The sequence below is a fragment of the Suncus etruscus genome, chromosome 4 (assembly GCF_024139225.1).
Source record: "Suncus etruscus isolate mSunEtr1 chromosome 4, mSunEtr1.pri.cur, whole genome shotgun sequence".
NCBI classification, from domain to species: Eukaryota; Metazoa; Chordata; class Mammalia; order Eulipotyphla; family Soricidae; genus Suncus; species Suncus etruscus.
The window spans coordinates 100058615-100082293 of record NC_064851.1 but is presented as its reverse complement, the minus strand read 5'-3'; the positions used below and the strand labels follow the sequence as shown (position 1 = coordinate 100082293).

At 34.6% G+C, this 23679-nt stretch overlaps 1 protein-coding gene across 1 annotated transcript in view; it reads right to left on the bottom strand.

Moving 5' to 3' along the window:
- The window catches only part of LAMA2 (laminin subunit alpha 2), a 660685-nt gene that overhangs the window by 491138 nt on the left and 145868 nt on the right, over positions 1-23679 (bottom strand). The window contains exon 3 of the mRNA XM_049771159.1: positions 15490-15602. Within this exon, the coding sequence (XP_049627116.1) occupies positions 15490-15602 (113 nt within the window). The remainder of the gene's footprint in view (positions 1-15489; positions 15603-23679) is intronic.

The following is a 23679-nucleotide window of genomic DNA, read 5'->3' as shown; positions in this document are numbered from 1 at the left end:
GGTTAAATCTCACATCCCCCAGCACTTCCAGGAGTAATTCATGAGTAGATAGATGTAACCCCTGAGCACCACTGAATATGTGCACAAAGCATACAAATATTAGCAGTGAATACATAAAATAAGTGTCTTTGTTTTAAATATGAAAACCTTATATATTACATAGTGTGATATTTTTATATTATAAAACACCAAAATATAAAAATAAAGATTTGCTAACCATATTGTTCTTTGAGCTACCATTGTCCTTGTAGTCTTAAAATATTTTTGTAACTTGAGCAAAATGCTTGTATTTGCTTGTTTTGAGACCTCCAGATTTTACATATGTAATTTATACTGATATTATTTGTAACTGGATATGGTCTAAAATTCTATTTTCAGAGCAATATAAATTATCTCATAATTTATTATAGCACTATGAAATACAATCTGAACCATTACCACATTCCACCCATTAGGATGATGAGTACAAAACATAGAAGATATTTGTGTATTTGTTTATAAAATATAGCTTATGTGGAAAATAATGACAGTTCTTTAAAGTTACCATAACAATCAAGCAATTTAACTTCTGGTAAAAATATCAACAAAAATAGAAACAGATTCTATATAGCTATTAATTCACCTATGTTCACAGCTGAATTATTTTTAATAACCAAAAAGTGGGCACAGCTCAAGTGTCTGTGGATTGCCAAATATGCAAATAAATATGTTACATTACCTACAATGGAATATCATTCAACCTTAGGAATAAATTATAGCACATAGGGCACCCTACCTGTAATTTTTTCTGTTATAATGCTAAATAAAATAAGCCAGATATAGCAAAAAAGATATTGTAAGAAACCCCCTCATATATATATAAAATAGATACAGAGACACCAAACAAAATAGTGGTTGCCATGTATTCAAAGAGTTGATAATACAAAGTACCCCTGTAGGTCTTCTAAAACCACCAGGAGTAATACCTAAGCTCTGCTAGGTTTGGCTTATCAGAAAACGAAATTTATGAAAGGATTTTAAATGCATCGTTTTTGTGCTTCATGTATTATGCAAAACTGATAACCCTAGACAGACTGATTCCTGCCTAGGATAGCACTTACTTTGGTGAGTTTTATTTTAGATAATAATTTCAGCAATCTTAGACCTTCCAGAATGTTCTAAGTTTAATTTTTTTGTTTGTTTTAACCCAATGCTTCTTAAATAGTAAAGGGGGGGCGTGTTTGACCTCAGCAAACACTGTCATAACAAGCTAAGCCCCGTGTTTATGTCTCTGTATGTCTCTGGAGCTGAGAATTGCTGTGTCCTGCTTCAAAACCCGCTTCCAAACCCGCTTCCAAAAGCTATGCATTGCAAAATGTGCTCATTGTAGCCATTAATCCAGACATCACCTCTGATTAAACAATCAGCTCAAATTATTTTATAAATTTTTGTTTTGCAGGTAAAAGGTTTTTTTATACATGCAGGGGGAGAAGCGAAAAATGTTTTCTTCTTCCTAGGGGGGCATGACAGAAAATAATTGAGAAGCACTGTTTTAACCCATCAAAATATCCAATAATGAGTATATCTTTTAATAAAGTATTAATTTAGACCATTTATTAAATTTATAATGTAAAATTCTTATTGGATAAAACACTCATATTTTTTCTAAAAACTTTGTAAAGTCTAACTACATATCTGTCTGCTTTTACTATCACCAACATAGTGCAAGTTATCAACCTTTGTATAATATATAATGATTTTCTAATTTTCACTCAAGATTTCATTGGACAAATCAATGGGTTCACAGAGGCTCAAAGTAAAAGGTAAATGTGAGCACTGTCTGCTACATCCCCCAATGAACAAATCCTGAGTTCTAGGAAGTCAGGAAATTTAAAAAGGTTCTAATTGCCTAAGGGAGGGTTTTGTAAAAGCTGTCTGCTACAATAGGAACTTTTTCAAAGCAGTCTGTACTCACAGGGAGGACATTTGAAAAAGTAGCACCTATAAGAAAAGATGCTTGAAAAAAATAACCTGTACTCACAGGCATTCAGGCCCTGAAAAACCTTGTTTGCCTTGTCCATGTGGTGTTCAGTAATAAAGAGGGTGAAGCATAAATATTAATTGAGACATGACATTCTAAAGATTACTCAGATTTAACATTTACATGGATTCAAATAATATTTATCTAAAAATTATTACTCACTTCTCTAGAACTTCTCTTACAAATTACTCAGATAAATAAAGATACCTTATGAGGAACATTTGCGTAGATTCTACTACTTTTATTGAGTCTTACAGAAAAATTACTCACCCTCAATCTAGCTTTGTACTTAACCTATGTGCAGTCATATTAAGGGTTAACATTAGGTCCCAGTTCATTATGCATAAAATCAAAACAATGCTGATTGACCTTGTTACTGAGAAACTGATAACAAGAAGTGACTTTAAAAGTGAGACTATCCTGGTCAGAAGGGTGCAGAAGCCATCTTGGGTCATGCTGTTTTCAGCTGCCTGAGACTGGATTTCATCAGCACTCCTACCGGTGATCCTGCCTACTTCAGAGGTGGGTCAGGATGTACACACACTGATTCCTGCTGATTTCTGCCGGGAGTCAGAATGGCGCAGAAGCCATCATGGGCCACGCGATTTCAGCTGCCAAGACTGGATTTCACCAGTGTTCCTGCTGGTGATCCTGCCTGCTTCAGAGCTGCCTGAGACTGGATTTCATCTGCATTCCTGCCAGCGATCCTGCCTGTTTCAGAGGTGGGTCGGGACATACACACACTGATTCCTGCTGGTTGTTGCCAGGAATCAGAAGGGTGCAGAAGCCATCTTCGGTCATGCTGTTTTCAGCTGACTGAGACTGGATTTCATCAGCGTTCCTGCCGGTGATCCTGCCTGCTTCAGAGGTGAATGTCAATTTTCTGGGTGACTCTGGAGACCACAGTGAAGATTTTGGAGGCTTCAAGCTCTTTCACCTTTGTCAGTAAGAGGATGGGAAGCCCCAACCATCTGAGGGGATTACCCATTTCAGAGTAGGATTAAAGTTCTAAAGGATTTCTGGGAACTGAGAGGCCAGCACCCCTATCTGCCTGTCTTATGTGCTGTGTTGATTTTTCGGCCTGATTTCAGACCTTTGTATGGCTCATCTGCAGATGGCTCACCTTCCCTGGAGCCTTCCCTGGAGGTGAATTTACATGCCCAGAAAGGGGAAGCCACTGAACTCTACTGGAAATCAGATGCCAGCACCCCTATCTCCCTGTCTTCTGTGCTGTGCTGCATTTTTGGCCCGATTTCATCCTGTATGTGGCTCATCTGCGCACAGCTCGCCTTCCCTGGAGCCTTCCCTGGAGATGAGTTTACACGCCCAGAAAGGGAAGAGCCAGAGAAGTGCGGCCGCTCCACTTTTCTTCATGGCTGTGCACATTATTTAGCCAATGAATACAATCACAACATGTAGAAAAACCCACAATAAAAGTGTGGCAATGGGGAAACAACACAGGCCAGCGCCAGACATAGAGAATGACGATGGCAACTCTGATGACTTGAACATGACCAACCAACTAGTCAGTCTCTCAGATAAGGAGTTTAAAGTCGCAATATGGAAGATGTTCAAAGAACTCAAAGAAAGTATAGAAGAGAACACTAATAAGAATCAAGAGAATATGAAGAGAGAAATCAAAAAACTCGAAACTGAAATTTCAGGTCAAATATCAGGTGTGAAAAACTCAGTAGATGAATTAAAAAAAACATGGCTGAGCTTTCCCATGGGTTAACAGCAGCTGAGGATAGAATTAGTACATTGGAAGACAAGATAAATAATAGTTCCATACAGCAGAAGAAATTGGAAAAAAGCCTTAAAGCAAATTATCAAACAATGGAAAAGTTACTCAAAGAATGGGAACAGATGAAAATAAAAGTCTATGATAAGATCAACAGAAACAACTTAAGAATCATCGGAGTCCCAGAGATCTAGAAAGAAAATCTCCAGGAAGAATCAACGGTCAAGAACATTATTAAAGAGAAACTACCAGAGCTAAAGAATATATGCGATCAAATCCTGCATGCCCAAAGAGTACCAACTAAAAGAGACCCCAGAAAAAACACCCCAAGACACATCCCAGTCACAATGACGAATCTCACAGATAGAGACAGAATTCTGAAAGCAGCAAGATCGAAAAGGGAAATTACATTTAAGGGAACATCCTTGAGATTTACTGCAGACCTGTAACCGAAAACACTCAAGGCCAGAAGGCAGTGGTGGGACATAGTGACAAAACTCAATAAAATAAATGCTTTGCTAGAATATTGCACCCACCAAAACTCAATTTCAGGTTTGAAGGAACAATACATCGTTTCATAGACAAACAACAGCTTAGAAACTTTACAGACTCAAAACCATTCTTAAAAGAAAAACTGAAAGGCCTATTTTATGATAAGACTGGCCAACAGACAAACCAAATTTCAATATAAAGATGGCACTAACTCCCAAGACAATTCTTTCTCTCAATGATAATGGACTAAATGCACCAGTTAAGAGAAATAGAGTGGCTAAATGGATCAAAAAATCAATCCAACCTTCTGCTGCCTACAAGAAATACACATGAATAGTCAGAACAAACATAGACTCAAAATAAAAGGCTGGAGGAAAATCATCCAAGCAAATAACACCCATAAAAAAGCTGGAGTGGCCATACTAATATCAGATAATGCAAACTTTATACTTAGGAAAGTTGTAAGGGACAAAGATGGACATTTTTTATTAATCAAGGGATACGTACAGCAGGAAGAAATCACTCTCCTAAACACATATGCACCGAATGAGGGGCCAGCAAAATATTTAATACAATTGTTGACAAATCTGAAAAATAATATTAATAACAACACAATAATTGTGGGAGACCTCAACATGGCATTGTCAACACTTGACAGGTCAATCAGACTGAAACCCAACAAGAATATACTAGACCTGAAAAGAAAAATGGAAGAAAGAGGCCTAGTAGATATATACAGGACACTCTACCCCCAGAAGCCTGGATATACATTCTTCTCTAATGTACATGGGACATTCTCCAGGATAGACTACATTCTAGCACATAAAACATAACTCCATAATATCAAGAGGATAAAAATTTTGCAGGATACCTCTGCTGACCACAAGTCCCTGAAATTATATGTGAACTACAAAGAAACACAGAAGAAAACTTTAATACCTGGAAGTTAAACAGCCTAATACTGAATAAACAGTGGGTCCGAGATGAAATCAAAGAAGAAATCAAAACTTTCCTAAAAACAAATGACAATGGAGACACAAACTATCAGAAACTAGGGACACAGCAAAAGCAGTACTAAGAGAAAAATTTATGGCTTTGTAAGCACACATCAGGAAGGAAGAAGGGGCCTACCTGAAATAGCTTAATGACACAGCTCATAGAATTAGAAAGTGCTCAACAAAAGGTCCCAAAAATAGGGAGACAGAAGGAAATAACAAAGCTGAGAGCAGAAATCAATGAAGTGGAAACACGAAAAACAATCCAAAAGATCAACGAAAGCAGAAGTTGTTTCTTTGAAAAAATAAACAATATTGATAGACCACAGGCAAAACTACCAAAGAAAGAGAGAGTGAGAAAGAGAAAGAAAGAGAGAGAGAAACTTGATAACTCGTATTAGGAATGAAAAAGAAGAAATCACTACTGATATGGTAGAGATCCAAAGGGTAATCAGAAACTACTTTGAGAAACTGTATGCCACTAAAAATGAAAACCTGGAAGAAATGGATAAATTTTTGGACTCTTACAATCTTCCATAGTTGAATGAAGAGGATGTAGAATATCTAAACACACCCATCACTTTTGAGGAAATTAAGACAGTAATAAAATGTCTGCCCCAAAACAAAAACCCTGGCCCAGATTGATTTACTAATGAATTCTTTCAAACCTTTCAAGAGTAACTGATACCAATCCTGGCAAGATTCTTTCATGAAATTGAAAAAACAGGAACATTTCCAAATAGCTTTTATGAAGCCAACATCAGCTTGATACCTAAACCAGACAGAGATGCTACAAAAAAAGAAAATTACAGATCAATATTGCTGATGAATACAGATGCAAAGATCCTCAACAAAATCCTTGCAAATAGGATCCAATGCCTCATTAAGAAGATCACCCACTACGAGCAAGTAGTTTTCATCCCAGGAATGCAAGTCTAGATTAACATCCATAAATCAATCAACATAATACACAACATCAACAACAAGAAAAATAAAAATCACATGGTCATATCAATAGATACAGAGAAAGTATTTGATAAGGTCCAACACCCATTCTTGATCAAAACCCTCAGCAAAATGGGAATGGAAGGCACTTTTCTCAATATAGTTAGGGCCATCTACCACAAGCCAGAGGCAAATATTGTCCTCAATGGAGAAAAACTGAAAGCCTTTCCTCTAAATTCTGGCACAAGACAAGGCTGTCCTCTTTCACTATTCCTATTCAACATAGCACTGGAAGTACTTGCTATAGTGATTAGGCAAGAAAAAGATATCAAGGAAATCCAGATAGAAAAGGAAGAAGTCAAGCTCTCGCTGTTTGCAGAAGACATGATACTCTACTTAGAAAACCCTAAAGACTCTATCAAAAAGCTTCTAGAAACAATAGACTCATATAGCAAGGTGGCAGGCTACAAAATTAACACACAAATATCAATGGCCTTTCTATACACCAATAGTAATAAGGAAGAAATGGACATTAAGCAAACAATCCCATTCACAATAGTGCCACACAAACTCAAATATCTTGGAATCAACTTGACTAAAAATGTGAAGGACCTATACAAAGAACACTATAAAACTCTACTCCAAGAAATAAGAGAGGACATGTGGAAATGGAAGCACATACCCTGCTCATGGATTGGCAGGATTAACATCATTAAAATGGCAATACTCCCCAAAGCAGGAGTCCTCAAACTTTTTAAATAGGGTGCCAGTTCACTGTCCTTCAGACTGTTGGAGGGCCAGATTATTGTAAAAACAAAAATTCTGAACAAATTTCTATGCATACTGCATATATCTTATTTAGAAGTGAAGAAACAAAATGGAAATAAATACAAAATGTGGCCCGCAGGCCATAGTTTGAAGACCCCTGCCCCAAAGCATTGTACAGATTTAATGAGATCCCTCTAAAGATACCCATGACATTCTTCAAAGAAGTAGATCAGGTACGTTTGAAATTCATTTGGAACAATAAACACCCTAGAATAGCTAAATCATTGGGAAAAAGAATATGGGAGGAATTACTTTCCCCAAGTTTAAACTTTACTACAAAGCAATAGTTATCAAAACAGCATGGTATTGGAATAAGGACAGGCCCTCAGATCAGTGGAATAGGCTTGAATACTCAGAGAATGTTCCCCAGACATACAATCACCTAATTTTTGATAAAGGAGCAAGAAATCCTAAATGGAGCAGGGAAAGCCTTTTCAACAAGTGGTGTTGGCACAACTGGCTAGCCACTTGCAAAAAATTGAACTTAGACCCCCAGCTAACATCATGTACGAAGGTTAAATCCAAATGGATGAAAGACCTTGATATCAGACCCAACACCATAAGATATATAGAACAACACATAGGTAAAACACTCCAGGACATTGAGACTAAAGGCATCTTCAGGGAGGAAACTGCACTCTCCAAGCAAGTGAAAGCAGAAATTAACAGATGGGAATATATTAAACTGAGAAGCTTCTGCACCTCAAAAGAAATAGCACCCAGGATACAAGAGCCCCCCACTGAGTGGGAGAAACTATTCACCCAATACCCATCAGACAATGGACTAATCTCCAAAATATACAAGACACTGACACAAATTTACAAGGAAAAAAACATCTAATCCCATCAAAAAATGGGGAGAAGAAATGAACAGACACTTTGACAAAGAAGAAATACAAATGGCCAAAAGACACATGAAGAAATGCTCCACATCACTAATCATCAGGGAGATGCAAATCAAAACAACTATGAGATACCACCTCACACCCCAGAGATTGGCACACATCACAAAGAATGAGAACAAGCAGTGTTGGCGGGGATGTGGAGAGAAAGGAACTCTTATCCACTGCTGGTGGGAATGACGACTAGTTCAACCTTTATGGAAAGCAATATAGAGATTCCTCCAAACACTGGAAATTTAGCTCCCATACGACCCAGCTATACCACTCCTATGAATATACCCTAGGAACACAAAAATACAATACAAAAAATCCCTTCCTTACACCTATATTCATTGCAGCACTATTTACCATAGCACGACTCTGGAAACAGACAAGATACTCTTCCACAGATGAATGGCTAAAGAAACAGTGGTACATATACACAATAGAATATTAAGCAGCTGTCAGGAGAGATGAAGTCATGAAATTTTCCTATATATGGATGTACATGGAATCTATTATGCTGAGTGAAATAAGTCAGAGAGAGAGAGAAAGACGCAGAATGGTCTCACTCATCTATGGGTTTTAAGAAAAATGAAAGATATTCTTGCAATAATAACTTTCAGACACAAAAAAGAAAAGAACTGGAAGTTACAGCTCACCTCTTGAAGCTCTCCACAAACAGGGATGAGTTTAGTTAGAGAAATAACTACGTTTTGAACTATCCTAATAATGAGATTTGTACAAGGGAAATAGAAAGCCTGTCTAGAGTACAGGCTGGACTTGGGTGTGGAGGAGGGAGATTTGGGACATTGGTGATGGGAATGTTGCACTGGTGATGGTGGTGTTCTTTACATGACTGAAACCCAAACACAATCATGTATGTAATAAAGTTGTTTAAATAAAAAAATGTATCAAGAAAAGTGAAACTATCCTGTGTCTGAAATATGCCTTGAACAATTTGCTCCTGTGCCTTTTTTTTTTTGGTAAATTAGCTTTATGATTTGTCAAGAAATTGAGTATAAATATTCCACCTTTTTGCTTTGAATAAACAGAACAGAGCCTGAACCCAATTTGACTCCTTGGCCTCCTTTTCCCATTCTCCAGCCCCCACGATTCCATGTGTCATGACCAATTGGTCTGTGACAGCTGTCATAGTCTCACAGTATAAAAAATATATACATTTGAATTAGTGTTATTTTGAGATGTGTGTTAGTCAGAAATTGAGCATTGTGTGCCACAGAAATATGGAGCCCTTAGATTCTGCTGCCAAGAGATTATCTTACTTCTAAAAACAGGAAGGTTCAAGAGAAAAATTTTCATGCAAAAATTAATTCAAAAGAACAAAAATATAAACAGGTATTTTAGAAGTTGCACATAGCTAAAAGGGTAAAATCCAAAGTAAGTGTTTAACCATGCTGGAAAAGAAAAATCTTTTTTTTAACAATCTTGGCTTCTTCTAGAATAATTCAAAATTAACTAAATGAAGTTTACAGTCACTTAGTTTCCTCAAATCTTAATTATTTTCATCCAAAAATAGTCTGATGTTTTTACACTTTCGGTCATTTATGAAGCTTAAAGGCATATACTTATCATAAAGCCTAAGATAACTATTTAGTAAACACCATTATTTTATATTAATAATTTTTATACATGCATGGCTTTAAGGTGTCCTTGTTATAAAACTCTTTTTTATAACTAAAACTCAACTTAAAACATGTTTGTAATCATATGCTTAAATAAAAATATTATTTTTTCTATCTTTATTTAAATACCGTGATTACAAATATGATTGCAATTGTATGATTTCAGTCATGTAAAGAACAGCCCCCTTCACCAGTGCAACATTCCCACCACCAATGTCCCAGATCTCCCTCCTTCCCACCCCACCCACATCTGTACTCAAGACAGGCTTTCTACTTCCCTCATTTTTTCACATTGTTAGGATAGTCCTCAATGAAGAAAAATCTTAATATCAGGTACATAACTAAGAACTTTAATGTGTTTTAATGATTAAATGAAGAAGTCTGAAATCTATTTTTAATATTTTAATTAGAGTAATATTGCATCATTCGTTTACAAGCCTCCTACTTTAAACCACAGGCCTTCATACTTAAGGCTCCAAGCCTTTAGTTGCAGGAGGTATTGTATGTGGACTAAGTGTTAAATTCTCAAGTTGTGGCAAATATATAAAAATAGCAGATTATAACCCCATTTTCATGATCATTGCATTTATAAATGTAATCTTGTTTATTCATCCTTTAATATGATATATTATTACTTAAGTAATATATTTTATCACAAAATAAAGCAGGAAAATGGATCACAAATTGGGAGGGTATTGTAATATTAAATAGAATTATAAGGAGAGTTTAAGAATTTCTTGCTGGGAGAGTAACACTTAAATAAAGCCCAAATGTGAGGAAAACACTACAGAAAGAAGAAAGAGCAAGGACAAAGATTCTGAGCCAGGAGGCTCCCACTTCTTGAAGACCAGTGAGAGAGTAAACTGGAGCAACTGGAGGGGAAGATAAAATTAGAGATAAGAAGACAGACAAGGCAAGTCCTGTGTACTGAGATTCTTGTTCCATTGAGTGTAAGGAATTTTCTGAAGAGCTGCAATGATATGATCTAATTTTGTACTAAGTTCAATGTGAATGACATTCTGAGAGTAGACTGAAGGAGAAACAATTACATGTAATGTTCTGCACAATAAAGACAAGTCACCTTTATTAATGATTAAAAGGTCAGCAGAGATACATTTAAGGGGAGAAAATATTCTTTTTTAATTAACTACAAATTTTATTTGTGACATTGAATCAATGATCTAAAAACACTAAAGCAAGTAAAGAACTGATATTTTAATTATATTCTACTATTTTAAGAAAGATGTATTCAGGTAAAAAGCATTTTGTACATGAAGATTATAATTATAATTATAATTCTATGAGACTTTGTTTTACATGTATTCATTTAGCAATGACCTAAAATATACCAAGAGGGGGGAAATACTAGTGATTTAAAAAGTGGCTATAGATTTTCTGATAGGTTGCTGCTAAATGTTCAGCCCTATGATGGACAGAAGCAGCAAGAAATCTCAGGGTTAGAGCAAGAGTACATCAGGTAAAGCAATTGCCTTGCACACACTAGACCAGGGGTTCAACCCCCAGTACCCATATATTTCCCTTGAGCCCTATTAGGTACAAAGACAGAAGTAAATCCTGAACATTCTGAACTACATGGTAAACCCTCTCAAAAAAAAAAAAAAAAAAAAAAAAAAAACAACCTACAAACCAGCAACAGTAAGAGGTCTCTTTTTTTTAGAACTCGTAGTTTGGTGCAAATAGATAATAAAACCTGTTTGATTCCTGACACAATATGACCTTCCAAGTATTGCCTGTTGTAGTGCTGGAGGCCTCCAATCACAGCAAAGGCTACCTAACAGCTCAGGACCCAAGCAGTACCATATACTCAGGCATTATCATTGAACTCTAGTTCAGTTAGTCAAGTATCATGGGGAGTGGCCTCAGGGTATTGGCAAATATGAGCTCTTTGATTAAGGACACCACTACAAAATAGAACTCACAATCTACAGGAACCACATAGTAATAAACAATAGCTCAACATGTCATAGGCTAATGCTTTTGAGGGGATTTCTCTACAGAAAAAAATCTATACATAAAATAGACTTTGTTGAAAAATATATTAAACCTGGGCTGCTTTAAGTCATATGAAGTGTTTTGAAGTGACTGGAAGTGATTACAGGTCACCATATGAATGGCATCATTTTGCCAATGAATGTAAAGTTTTTTAATACATTCTATATTTATTACTTATCCCCACTATTAGATAATTATACATTAAATTAATAGGTATATAGATTAATATATAAAATATATAATATATAAGAATATATAAATAATCCTATCTCTTGAAATTAATATTTTAATTATTTTTATTATTAAATAAATCTCCATTTTATTCTAAACAGTATATGCAATAATTTTCTCTAAGCTATAGAACAACAGAATCCCTTAATATAAAGGAGAGTGAAAATAAAGTATGAAAAAAATTATAATAGCCTCCCTGAAAGATTAAAAACTTGATCACCTCTTTTTTTAATTAAAAACATGAATTATTAAAATAATGTTTTGAATTTTATGATTTATTATCATAGAAAATTTCTGTCACTATAGTAATGTAAAATTCTAGGAAACTTTTCTTCCATGCTATTCACATGGATTTTGAAGTAATGGCAATAATTGCATAGTAGAGTTCATTCAATCTCCCTTTTAGACATAACTTTCATTTAAAATTATTAACATATTTTACTAAAACTCTTTATATAATGCTAATTAAAATATATAAAGAAAAGAAAAAGGTCTGAAGAGAAAGTATGGGGATTAAGGTTCTTAGTTTAGATAGAGTTAGCACCAATCCAATCTCTAAAACTGCATAGAATTTCCTAAGCATCTTGAAAAGTGATCCCTAAGTGCAGAGCATGTAAGTGCTTAGTATCCTCAGGTGTGACCCAAAAAACAATTATTTAATAAAGAGAAAAGGCATAAGTTGATGTCTGTAGTTATAAAATCATAATTCTTGTTCAATGTATTTTCTAGTTCTTGGATATTTAGTACAAAGTGAATTGTTTTCTGAAAGTAAATTGTTTGTGGAGGTACCTAAATGTGCAAATATCTATTTTATAACATATCTGCATAATATGAACGACTTTAACTTCAATATTGGCAAATACTGATCTCCATTCTGGTCAACTAAGAAACAGAATCTGAACTGTATATAGTATCAGTAATTACCTATCTTGGCCTTCTCCCTTATAATAACCTCACATAACCTTGTTGCTCTATTTCCATTGGACCAGGCAAGAGTGGCTAAGCATTTTTCTTATCTGATTCCAGAGGAGAGAAAGAAAAGCTGAGTCAAAGAGGTCAACTAAGTTCAAATGACTCAACTTTTATCATCTAGGCAAGTAAATAAGTTTTTGTGTTAGAAATAATAATAGAATATTAGAATATTTTTTCTAAATTACATTTTATTTAAAAGCTTAATTTGGGCGATGGTAATTCTTTATAAAGTCAGTTTCACCTGCATATATAAAAAAGTGTAAAAAAAAAAGGGAACCAATTTCAAACACAAATTCCAAATAATAATTTTCTGCAACTATAAGATGTTACTTCAATTAATACCCAAGTTTAATTTGACAATCAACTGTCACAATTTACACATTTCTAAATAATAAAAGGTGATTTACTCTTGTGCCCTGATGTTATACAGAACCTGCTCAGAAAACATACCAGGAAAATTCTGTCTTTTTAAAATTTAAAATGGTATTCACATTTTACATAAAGTAATATTAATCCATATTTTAAGTCCTTTTTAATTCTAACGAATCAAAAAGCCAGGTAGGTTCTCATTAAATTCTCATATGCCACTAAGGTTATAGTTGTCTATTAGAAATAAAAGACAAAATTTCAAAATTTATTGATAAAGATAGCTTGCTTTTCAATTTTTGATTAAAACACATTTCCTGTTTGTGAATTGTAATTATTAATACTATCAAAATAACAATCTTGCCTAAAGTTCCTAACAGATTTATGCAGAACATATAAAAATATCCATGATATTTCTTAAGCACATAGAAATATGCTGTTGAACTTACCCCCACAATTCTGCTTGTTTCCCCAAAACAATCTTTAAGGAAATATAGGAAGCTTCTCCTTCACCAATTTTAATTTGTACTATAAGATATAGGTTTGGTAACTATAGCTCAATAGTGCAGTTAAATATAAATCTCAGAATTGAGAGCCAAGAAATATATTCTCAGGTATCTGGAAAGTTAATGTTTGCAAAACAAGAAAAAAGTATAGAGTAAGGAAAACTCTTCAACAAATGGTGTTGGGATAATTGGTTGGTCACATACAAATAAAAGATTTTAGATATCTCTCTCTCTCTCTCTCTCTCTCTCTCTCTCTCTCTCTCTCTCGTGTGTGTGTGTGTGTGTTTGTGTGTGTGTTTGTGTCACACTCGGCAGCGCTCAGGGGTTACTCCTGGCTCTACACTCAGAAATTGCTCCTGGCAGACTCGGGGGCTGGGGGAGAACCATATGGGATGCTGGGATTTGAACCATTGTCCTTCTGCATGCAAGGCAAACACCCTACCTCCATGCTATCTCTCCTGCCCCAATTTCAGATCTCTTTTTAACAGCATGAACAAAAGTCATTAGATTAAAGACCTGAATCCATAATTATATTAAGGTAAATAGAAATAACACTTCATAACATTGAATCTAGAAATAGTTTGAATGAGTCAATGTCATTAGCCTATCTAATGAAATCAAAGATAAACCAATGGGGATACATCAAACTGAAGAGTTTCTGCACCACAAAATAAATAATGATGAAGCTAGATAGTAGAGCAATTATCTTGCATACGTTGACCTGGGGATATGTGCAGCTCCAAATATGGACCCTGAGCTCACTAAAGTGATTTCTGAGCAGAGTCAGAACTAAGACCTGAGTACTACTGGATTTGATCCCCATCCAAATTATGACTTGGATAAAAAAATATAAATACCTCACAGACTAGGAGAAAATATTTGTCCACCATTCACCTGGCAAAGGATTGACATCTAAGATATATAAAGCACTAGAAGAATTTTATGAGAAGAAAAAAAAATCTCATCAAAAAATGGTGGTGAAGAAATAAATAAAGACTTGCTCAGAGAAGGCATAGAGATGACCAAAGATATATTTTTTAAAAATTCTCTATATTACTTATAAGAAAAATGCAAATCAAAACAATGATATCTTACAACAGTGAAATTGGCACACATTACAAAGAACAAAAACAACTGTAGGCATGGATGAGTAGGAAATGTGTATCTCACCTACTTCTGATGTTCATGTCAATTGGTCCGATCTTTTGAGAAACAACATAGATCCTTTTCATAAAATTAGCAATTGATCTTCCATATAATCCTACAATTTCTCCTTTTGGCATTTATTTTAATTGCCCCAAATTTTTCTATGTCACAAAACTATTCACAATAGACAAATTCTGGAAACAACCCATGTCCAAAAATGATGATTTTTTAAAGAAATGACAAAACATATATATACATATATATGCTATATATGTAAATATATACATATATATACAATAGACTACTACTTGCTATAAAAATACAAAATCATGTGATATGCTGTGCTTGTGGATGCATAAAGATAGTATCATGCTGAGTGAATTTAGTTAGATGAAGGATAAGTATATAATGAATTTCTCATAGCTGGAATACAAAGAAAAATTAAAGAAACATCAAATACCCAAAGACAACAGAAAATAAGAACTACTCTATAATATGCAGTATATAATGGTAAGCAGGGGATATAAGAACAGAATAGAAGCTGGGGACATTGGGACAATAGTTGAGGGGAAATGACACTAGTGAAAAGTGGAGTTAGAATGACTTATTAATGAATTCCTGGCATTATCAATTCTGTAAATCATGGTGCCTAAAGTAAAAACTTTTATTAAGAAGAAAACTTAAAAAAAAATAGAGAAGCACTATACCTGTTTCAAGTCCAGCGTAATTGTCACATAATGGTATTCAATTCCATTCTTAATACTGGGGCTCTGCCACCAAGTGTTCTTTCCATCAATAGCATTTGTAATTGGATGTCTCTCTATTGAATTGACAGCATTGTAGGAAAAGAGGAGACAAAATAATAAAATTAATTTCTAGCTGTTTCTTTAAACAAAACTAAAGGTTAGAATAAATATTAATGCAATCCTAAAATATAAGTTACACTGTATAAGAAGAGAGCAATTGATATCTTCAAAATAATTTACTTAATGTTGTCTTTTTATAGCACTCTCAAAGTAATGAGAAACAGTTAAATGCTTAGGTTATAAGAACAGAAACTTATTGACATTTGGCCATCCAGTCAAATGGACAAATTTAAAGATAACTACATAAGTTAGGTGTGAACAAATGATATTGAAACCTAATAGATGTGTCAATCATTCTAAAAAGCAAATTCTCTAAAGCTGGAGGTAACACTTGTATGCCATCAACTTCGTTAACTTAAATTCATGAAGCATGCTCAAATGGTACTTGAAAATTTGCCCTTTTGACATACATTATACTAAGACATGGGCAGTATAATGTGTATCTGATTTTTTAATTTTATTTTATTGAAACCATTGTGATGTTTTAATACAAAATGCTGTCAAATTCTAAGTACCTATTCTATAGTCTTTTAATACTATTCAAGAATATTATCAAATATACTCTATTCTTCCCATCTAGCATTGTCCTATCCCATAAATACTAAATAAATAAATAAAGGAATATGAAAAACAATAACAACAAGAAAAGGCATGGCAAATTAAACTCCACGCCACCATCAAAGCTTGGAGTTTCCCTTACTTTTGCTCCAAAGATCTGAGAGCAAGGCCTATTCTCAGTCCTACTCTGAAATTAAAAGAAAAATAGTAAAATGGAAAAAGGAGGTGTAGATAACCATTGAAGTCCTCTGTCATAATTCTCTTTCCCTTGTTTACTCTGTTTTTTTAAGTTCTGTTCCATTTTCCTCATCTAAGCAGCCCTAGCTATGCACTGGTGAGAACAGCATGAGTAGTAGTTGATGGAAGTAGTCTCTATTCTACTTCACAGCTTCAGTAATGATACTCAACTTTCTAAGATCACTTTCACTTGGAGATCTGCCCATTTTCCCATAGAATATAAACAAAATAAATGTTAGAAGTTAAGGTTCCCTGTTACTCTTCCATATTTTAGCTGTTCATATTTTTGGGAGAGATACTTGAAACAAATGGCCTAACAATCATTTTAAAAGTTAACAATTTTATTCATAATTGGAGGAAGCTAGATTTTGTCTGCTATCTGAAGCTAATGTTCCTATAAAATTTTTTATAATCAGTAATAGTGACTCAAGGATCTGGAGATCTGGTGCTGCATAGACCCTGCAATAATAGGAACCATCAAGGTTACTAGAGTAGTGTCCAAAGGAGCTTCCAAGATTATACTTTGTAATAATCAGGAGATCATGTGTTATGGACAATTAAACAATAGACAGAATCATAAAGTATGCAACCCTAATACATCTTTCTGGTCCCATCATTTATTTTCATTAATTTTTTTGTTTCCAAACCAACAAATAACTTTCAAAATTATACCAAATACAAAAATCTAAAATAGAATTAACCCCTGGTAAAGAATCAACTTGACTCTGATAAATGCAAATTCTGATTTTGGCTTGATTGTTTGTTGTTTGCTGTCACAACATGCAGTACTCAAGACTTACTCTTGGGGCTCCTGGGACAATGCCAATAATCCAATTCAAGTGGTACACATGTAAGATAAGCACCCTTTCCCTTATATTAAATCTTACTCCAATTAATGCACAGTAAGTACAAAGAAGTTCTTGTAACTATAATTTGGTGGGGTCACTATGTTTCCTTAGGGTGAATACTATTATTCTAATGGCTGTGGCTAAACACAAAAACTGAGAACTAATTTTACATTTTGCTTTTTGTCATAAAAGCAAAAATTTTGGGGCCAGAGCAATAGCACAGTTGTAGAGTGTTTGCCTTGCACAAGGCTAACCTAGGACAGACCTGGGTTCAACCCCTGGCATTCCATATGGTCTTCCAATCCAGGAACAATTTCTCAGCACATAGCCAGGAATAAACCCTGAGGATCACCAGGTGTGCCCCCAAAACATACAACCCCCCAAAAAATGCGAATTTCTCTGAATTTCATGTGATTAGCATAACAGGTATAATTGTAGGCTTTGAGAAAACAAAGTTTAACACAAACTTCTCAAAGTGTGTGATATTTTTCCCAATAAATCTGTCAGTACCTTGTATATTTTCGAAATTAGCTCCTTATCTGAGAAGAAATGAACAGACACTCAAAGTAGAAATATAATGGCCAAAAGACACATGAAAAAATGCTCCACATCACTAATCATCAGGGAGATGCAAATCAAAACAACGATGAGGTACCATCTCACGCCACAGACTGGCACACATCACAAAGAATAAGAACAATCAGTGCTGGTGGGATGTGGAGAGAAAGGAACTCCATTCATTGCTGGTTGGAATGCCATCTAGTCCAGCCTTTATGGAAGACCACATTTTTATGGAAACCAATAAACTGGAAATTTAGCTCCCATATGACCCAGCTATACCACTTCTAGGGATATACTCTAAGAACATAAAAATACAATTCAAAAATCCCTTCCTCAGGGCTGGAGAGATAGTATGGAGGTAAGGCACTTGCTTTTCATGCAGAAGGTCATTGGTTTGAATCCCTGCATCCCATATGGTCCCCCAAGCCTGCCAGGAGCGATTTCTAGCATGGAGCCAGAAATAACCCTGATTGCTGCTGGGTGTGACCAAAAAAAAAAAAAAAAAACCAAAAATTCCTTCCTCACACCTACATTCATTGCAGTGCTATTTACAATAGCCAGACTCTGAAAATAACCAAAATGTCCTTCAAAAAAATGAATGGCTAAAGAAGCAGGGGGAACCAGCTGTTTGACAGATAGAGCAGGAAGGTGAAATTGACCAGGCCACACAGGCAGAACTCTAGCAACCAGTCTGCCATTACGGTGCAGGGACAGGCACAATCGGAGGGGAACCATGTTGTCTGACAGGTAGAGGGGAGGGGGATATTGACACAGGCCTGAACCTTCACCTTCTGACAGGTGAAGGGAGAGAAGAAATCTTGCTGTGGTTGGGCAAGTGGGAAGGGACTTGAGGGAGGAGTCTTGAGGGTGGGGCCAAACCTCAGCAACTGCAGTCATCATGCCCACTTATAGTCAGACTTCGGAGAAAGGACCCAGCCCCATGAACATATGTCATGTGGTCCTAACTTACACTCCATGTGATTAAACAGTGACCATCCAACCCGGAACCCTAGATCTCAGACATAGAACTGATACAGTTCTCCACAACAGCTCCAGGAATCAAACTCTCAGGCACATTTTTAATACTGCTCTGACACCAACAAGCACCAGTTTTGATATGACGTCCTGACAATAAGAGCAGGTTGTTTTACCTCACTACCTAACAATAAGGTGAAATCAGAAGACTTGTCATCCTTTGATTTGTGCAAAAGCCAAGATTACTAACTACAGAAAACTGACTGTGACAACCATGACTGGGCAGAATCTATTCTGGGACAATGAAAAAAAAAAAAAACCCTAGTCTAGGTTTTGACCTACGACCTATACAACAACTAAGATCTCTAATTCCAGAGTTCTGCCTGAGACAATTGCAACTGAGCAGAAATTCTGGAAACATACTGAAAAACTCTATCCTAGGCTTTGTCTTAGGAGCAGTGCAAAAACAAAGACCACCAACTAAAGAAGCCTGATTAAAACAACGGTGATGGAATAGAACTTTTAGAACCATAAAGAAAGACTCCATCCTAGGATACATCCTATGACCTGTGCAAATACCAAGATCTCTAGTTACAGAGGCCTGATTTTATCATCCACAACTGAGTGGAAAGTTTCCAGACATCACAAAAGGATCTAGGGGAGAGAATAATGTATGAGCATTATGAGCATGTATGGAGCCTGTAGTTATTCCCATGACAGTATACTTAAGGGCAGAAAAACCCTGTATCTCTTAGGCCAAGGGAATTTCCTTTCTAATCTCTCCAATATTTACTGTGGCTATGCAAAAAAAATCATCAATTAATTTTTGTTGTTTTTGTTGCTTGTTTTTCTTTTTTTGTGCTTTGTTTTGTTTTTATCTCAGGACTGAGGTTATTGTTTGGTTGTTGTCTTTATTGCTGTGATGCTTATTGCTATGATGCTTTTTGGGTTTTATTTTTTTATTTTTTGTATTGTTGTTATGTTTTTCTTCCTTTTTTCCCTTTCTTCACATAAATTGATATTTATAGACTCTACAAGGACTACTCTTTTTTTTTTTGCTTGTTTTATTTTGCCCCCCCCTTTTTTCTTTCCTTCTAACAGAACCACATAACTTGAACGATTTGTTCTGCATCACAAATTGAAGGAGAATTAATGGAGGGCACCAAGACCAAACAGTCATATAAACATCAAGTAGAAATAAAAAATGATCAAACTTAAACACCAAATCCAAAGCCAAAGACAACAGAATCGATACCCAATCTACAACAAGTTAGCCACAGAGGGGACCACTTATACTAACAGACCGGGGTGCAAAGAAAGGGGATATGGGAACAGGATGGAGGAAGAACAACATTGGTGGTGGAAATGCTCCTGATTCAATGTCATTATGTACCTAAAATATTACTGTAAAAGATTTGTAATCCACTTTGGTCAAAATAAAAAGAAAAAAGAAAAGAAAAGAAAGTGGTTCATATAAACAATGGAATACTATGCAGCCATCAGGAGAGATGAAGTCATGAAATTTCCTATATATGGATGTACATGGAATCTATCATGCTGAGTGAAATAAATCAGAGGGAGAGAGATAGACACAGAATAGTCTCATTAATCTATGGTTTTTAAGAAAAATTGAAGACATTATTGTAATAATGCCCAGAGACAATAGAGATTAGTGCCAGAAGGACTGGCTCACAATATGAAGATCACAACAAAGAGTAGTGAGTGCAGTAAGGGAAATGATTACACTAACAACAGTCATGACAATGTTAATGAGTGAGAGAAGTAGAATGCCTGTCTCAAATACAGGCAGGGGGTAGGAAAGAGGGAGGGGGACATTTGTGGTGGGAATTTTCACTGGTGAAGAGGGGTGTTCTGTTTATGACTGAAACTCAACTACAATCATGCTGTAATCATGGTGCTTAAAGATTTTATATAAAAAAGTGTGTGATAGCTTTACCTGTACCACAAATAATACACACAATATACCACTCTAAGGAACAGTCTTAGACTACGAATTTAGTAAATAATTAACTTAGTCATGCATTCTGATTGTGATACATCAGGACAATATTTAGTAAATCAAGAGTTTAAATAGAAGGATCTATATTCTTCCTGGCTTCATTTTTCTTATTTAATTGACCATAAATAAATCACTTGATATTCTTAAAATAGGATAACAAAACCTAGCCCACAATAGTGGATCTCAGATTCTTAACCTTCTGAATAAAATGTCACTTTTTTTGTTTTTTATTTTTTGTTTTGTTTTGTTTTCTCCACACTGAGAAATGCTCAGGTTTACCTCTTACTCTCAGTCAGGTCAGAGGTCACTCCTGGCAAAGTTAGGAGGATCAAAAAAGGTACCAGGGATTAAACTCAGGTCAGTTGCATGTAAGGATGTACCATATATACTGTACTACTGCTCTGACACCCTCAATTAAAAACTCAGTTTTAAAAATTGTATGAGAATATGTTGCAAAATTTATATGAAATGTCTAATTCTTCATATTTCCAAGTAACAGAAACCTCCAATCTATTTTATTGTCATTTAATAAGTCATTACTAGTACTTTTTAAAATGAAGGAAATGAAATCCAATAAAATTTTATAATGCCATAAGATTAAATCAATTTATTATAAATTGAATTTATTTTATTTAAAAACAAATTTCAGCGACTAGCACAGTGGTAGAGGTTTGCCTTGCACCTGGCTGACCCAGGATAGACCATAGTTCAATCCCCCGGCGTCCCATATGGTCCCCCAAGCCAGAAGTGACTTCTGAGCGCATAGCCAGGAGTAATCCCTGTGTGTCATGGGTGTGGCCCATAACACCAAAAAAAAAAAATTACACATCTGTTAACGCCATACATACATATAAATATATATATAAATACATATATACATATAAATATGTATATTTATAAAGTCAAACTGAAGTTTATAAAATATTTAAAGGATTATAAGAACCAAGCAAAATTAAATTCTTCAATATGATATAGTTTGATAATAATCAAAAGTGATCACCTAAAAGATGTATTTAAAAGTGATTTTCCATATAAATAGATCACTATATATTATTAACAAAATATAGCTCATTGATAAACAAATTTTATTGTTTTAAAAATCTGATTATAGAGGCTACATAGCTACAATAATGGGCAATGTATTTGCTGTGCATCCACTGAACCAGTTTTGATCCACAGTACCCATTGTTTCCACTAAGTAAGTACTGTCAAGTATAGGTCTTCACAAAAAAAATTTTAATTAAGCAGCTATATATTTATTATGTTTGCATTTCAAATACTTGTGAACATTTTGTCTATATTCATTTTTTAAAAATACTTAATACTTATGTCAGACTTATTTATGCCGTATGAGTACAGCAGGGGAAAATTATGTATTATAAATTACTTCCTTCAGTTTGTTTGATGGAATTTGTTTTGCACCATTTTCTTTAGTAGTTTAGTAAAATAAGACATTCTTTTTAATAATGAAAAGAAAAATTGCTGAATATATTTAATAATTAGCACTATTTAACTTGTTCAGTTGAAGCAATAAAAGGTGTTAGGCCTTTAAATAAAAGCAACTACCAGAAGCATAATTAAATATCAAATAAATGCCCGTGGTGGTATTAGTTGGTACTGAAATTGGCACATTAGAAGTAGAGCTATAAATGAAATATTACTGGCACTGCTCCTGAAGAAAAACAAATATCACAACAATAATTTCCTACACATCCTCCTGATTCTCCTTTATGGATTGTGGATCTAATATGTGATATAAAAATATAAACAACTGCATTTCCAAAATAGATTTGTGGCTCTTTGGTAAATATGAGAGAAGCAGTCTAATTGGAAATTTTGATATCTGCCATCTGGGGTCAAATTGATATAAGAATTAGTCACGAAAAATAAGACTGAGAGTTGAATCAACAATTAACCACATAGTCCCTATTATGAAGGTTTAATTATAATTAATTTTCAAATTAATTGTTGGCATACTCCCCTTATTTAAAAGGAGATAGAAATGTATAACATCAACAACAGAGATAGCTATGCAAGTCAATCCAAAGGCTAACTGCATTAGAAAATTGGCAAAGAAATTGATGAAGTAAAACTTTAAAACTGCTAGTTTTTAATTGGAAGGCACAATCTATTAACAGCCAAGATGTTCAAGTTTCTTTTTCTGTGTTAGATAATTAAGTATAGACCTTCTAGCTTTATTTTCATTATCAGCTGAGTTTGTAAAATTTTATCATCTGTTAATTCAATTTTTGCTAAAATAACTTTTGCTACAATATTATCCTTACAGCAATATTATTCTAAAATTTGAGTTGCTAAGCAGGATAACAAAACTGCTAACAAAATTAATCCCACAAAATTAATTTAGACTGTAAGTTTTCAAAATGCTAAGAAAATAAAAATGGATAAATTCAAAGCATTCCTGTACAAAATTTTCTTTACTTAAAAATTTTTTGCTTCAATATGAAAATATATGGTGTTATTTTTTACTGACAGAAGATATTCTATATATCTAAGGGTATACTGAAAAACTTAAGAGAGTTATCAAAAGTGTTTTATATAGAATGGCTAGAATTTCTTAGAGATTTTTAATAAAGCTTTGACACTTAAAAAAAAGGATACTAGAAAGGGAAGTGATGGTGGCCTTCTTGTGATTAAATTTGTCAAAGGTATCTTACTTATTTTTCTAATCAAAAGTTTCCAGTCCAATATTTTCTACTCCAATCATATTTTTCCTTTGCAATAATTATTTATCATTATCCCAAGCAATCAGCTTTGTAGTACCCGATTATGTCTACTCAGCTTCTAGAAACTTTTCTTGCTACTTACATTAAT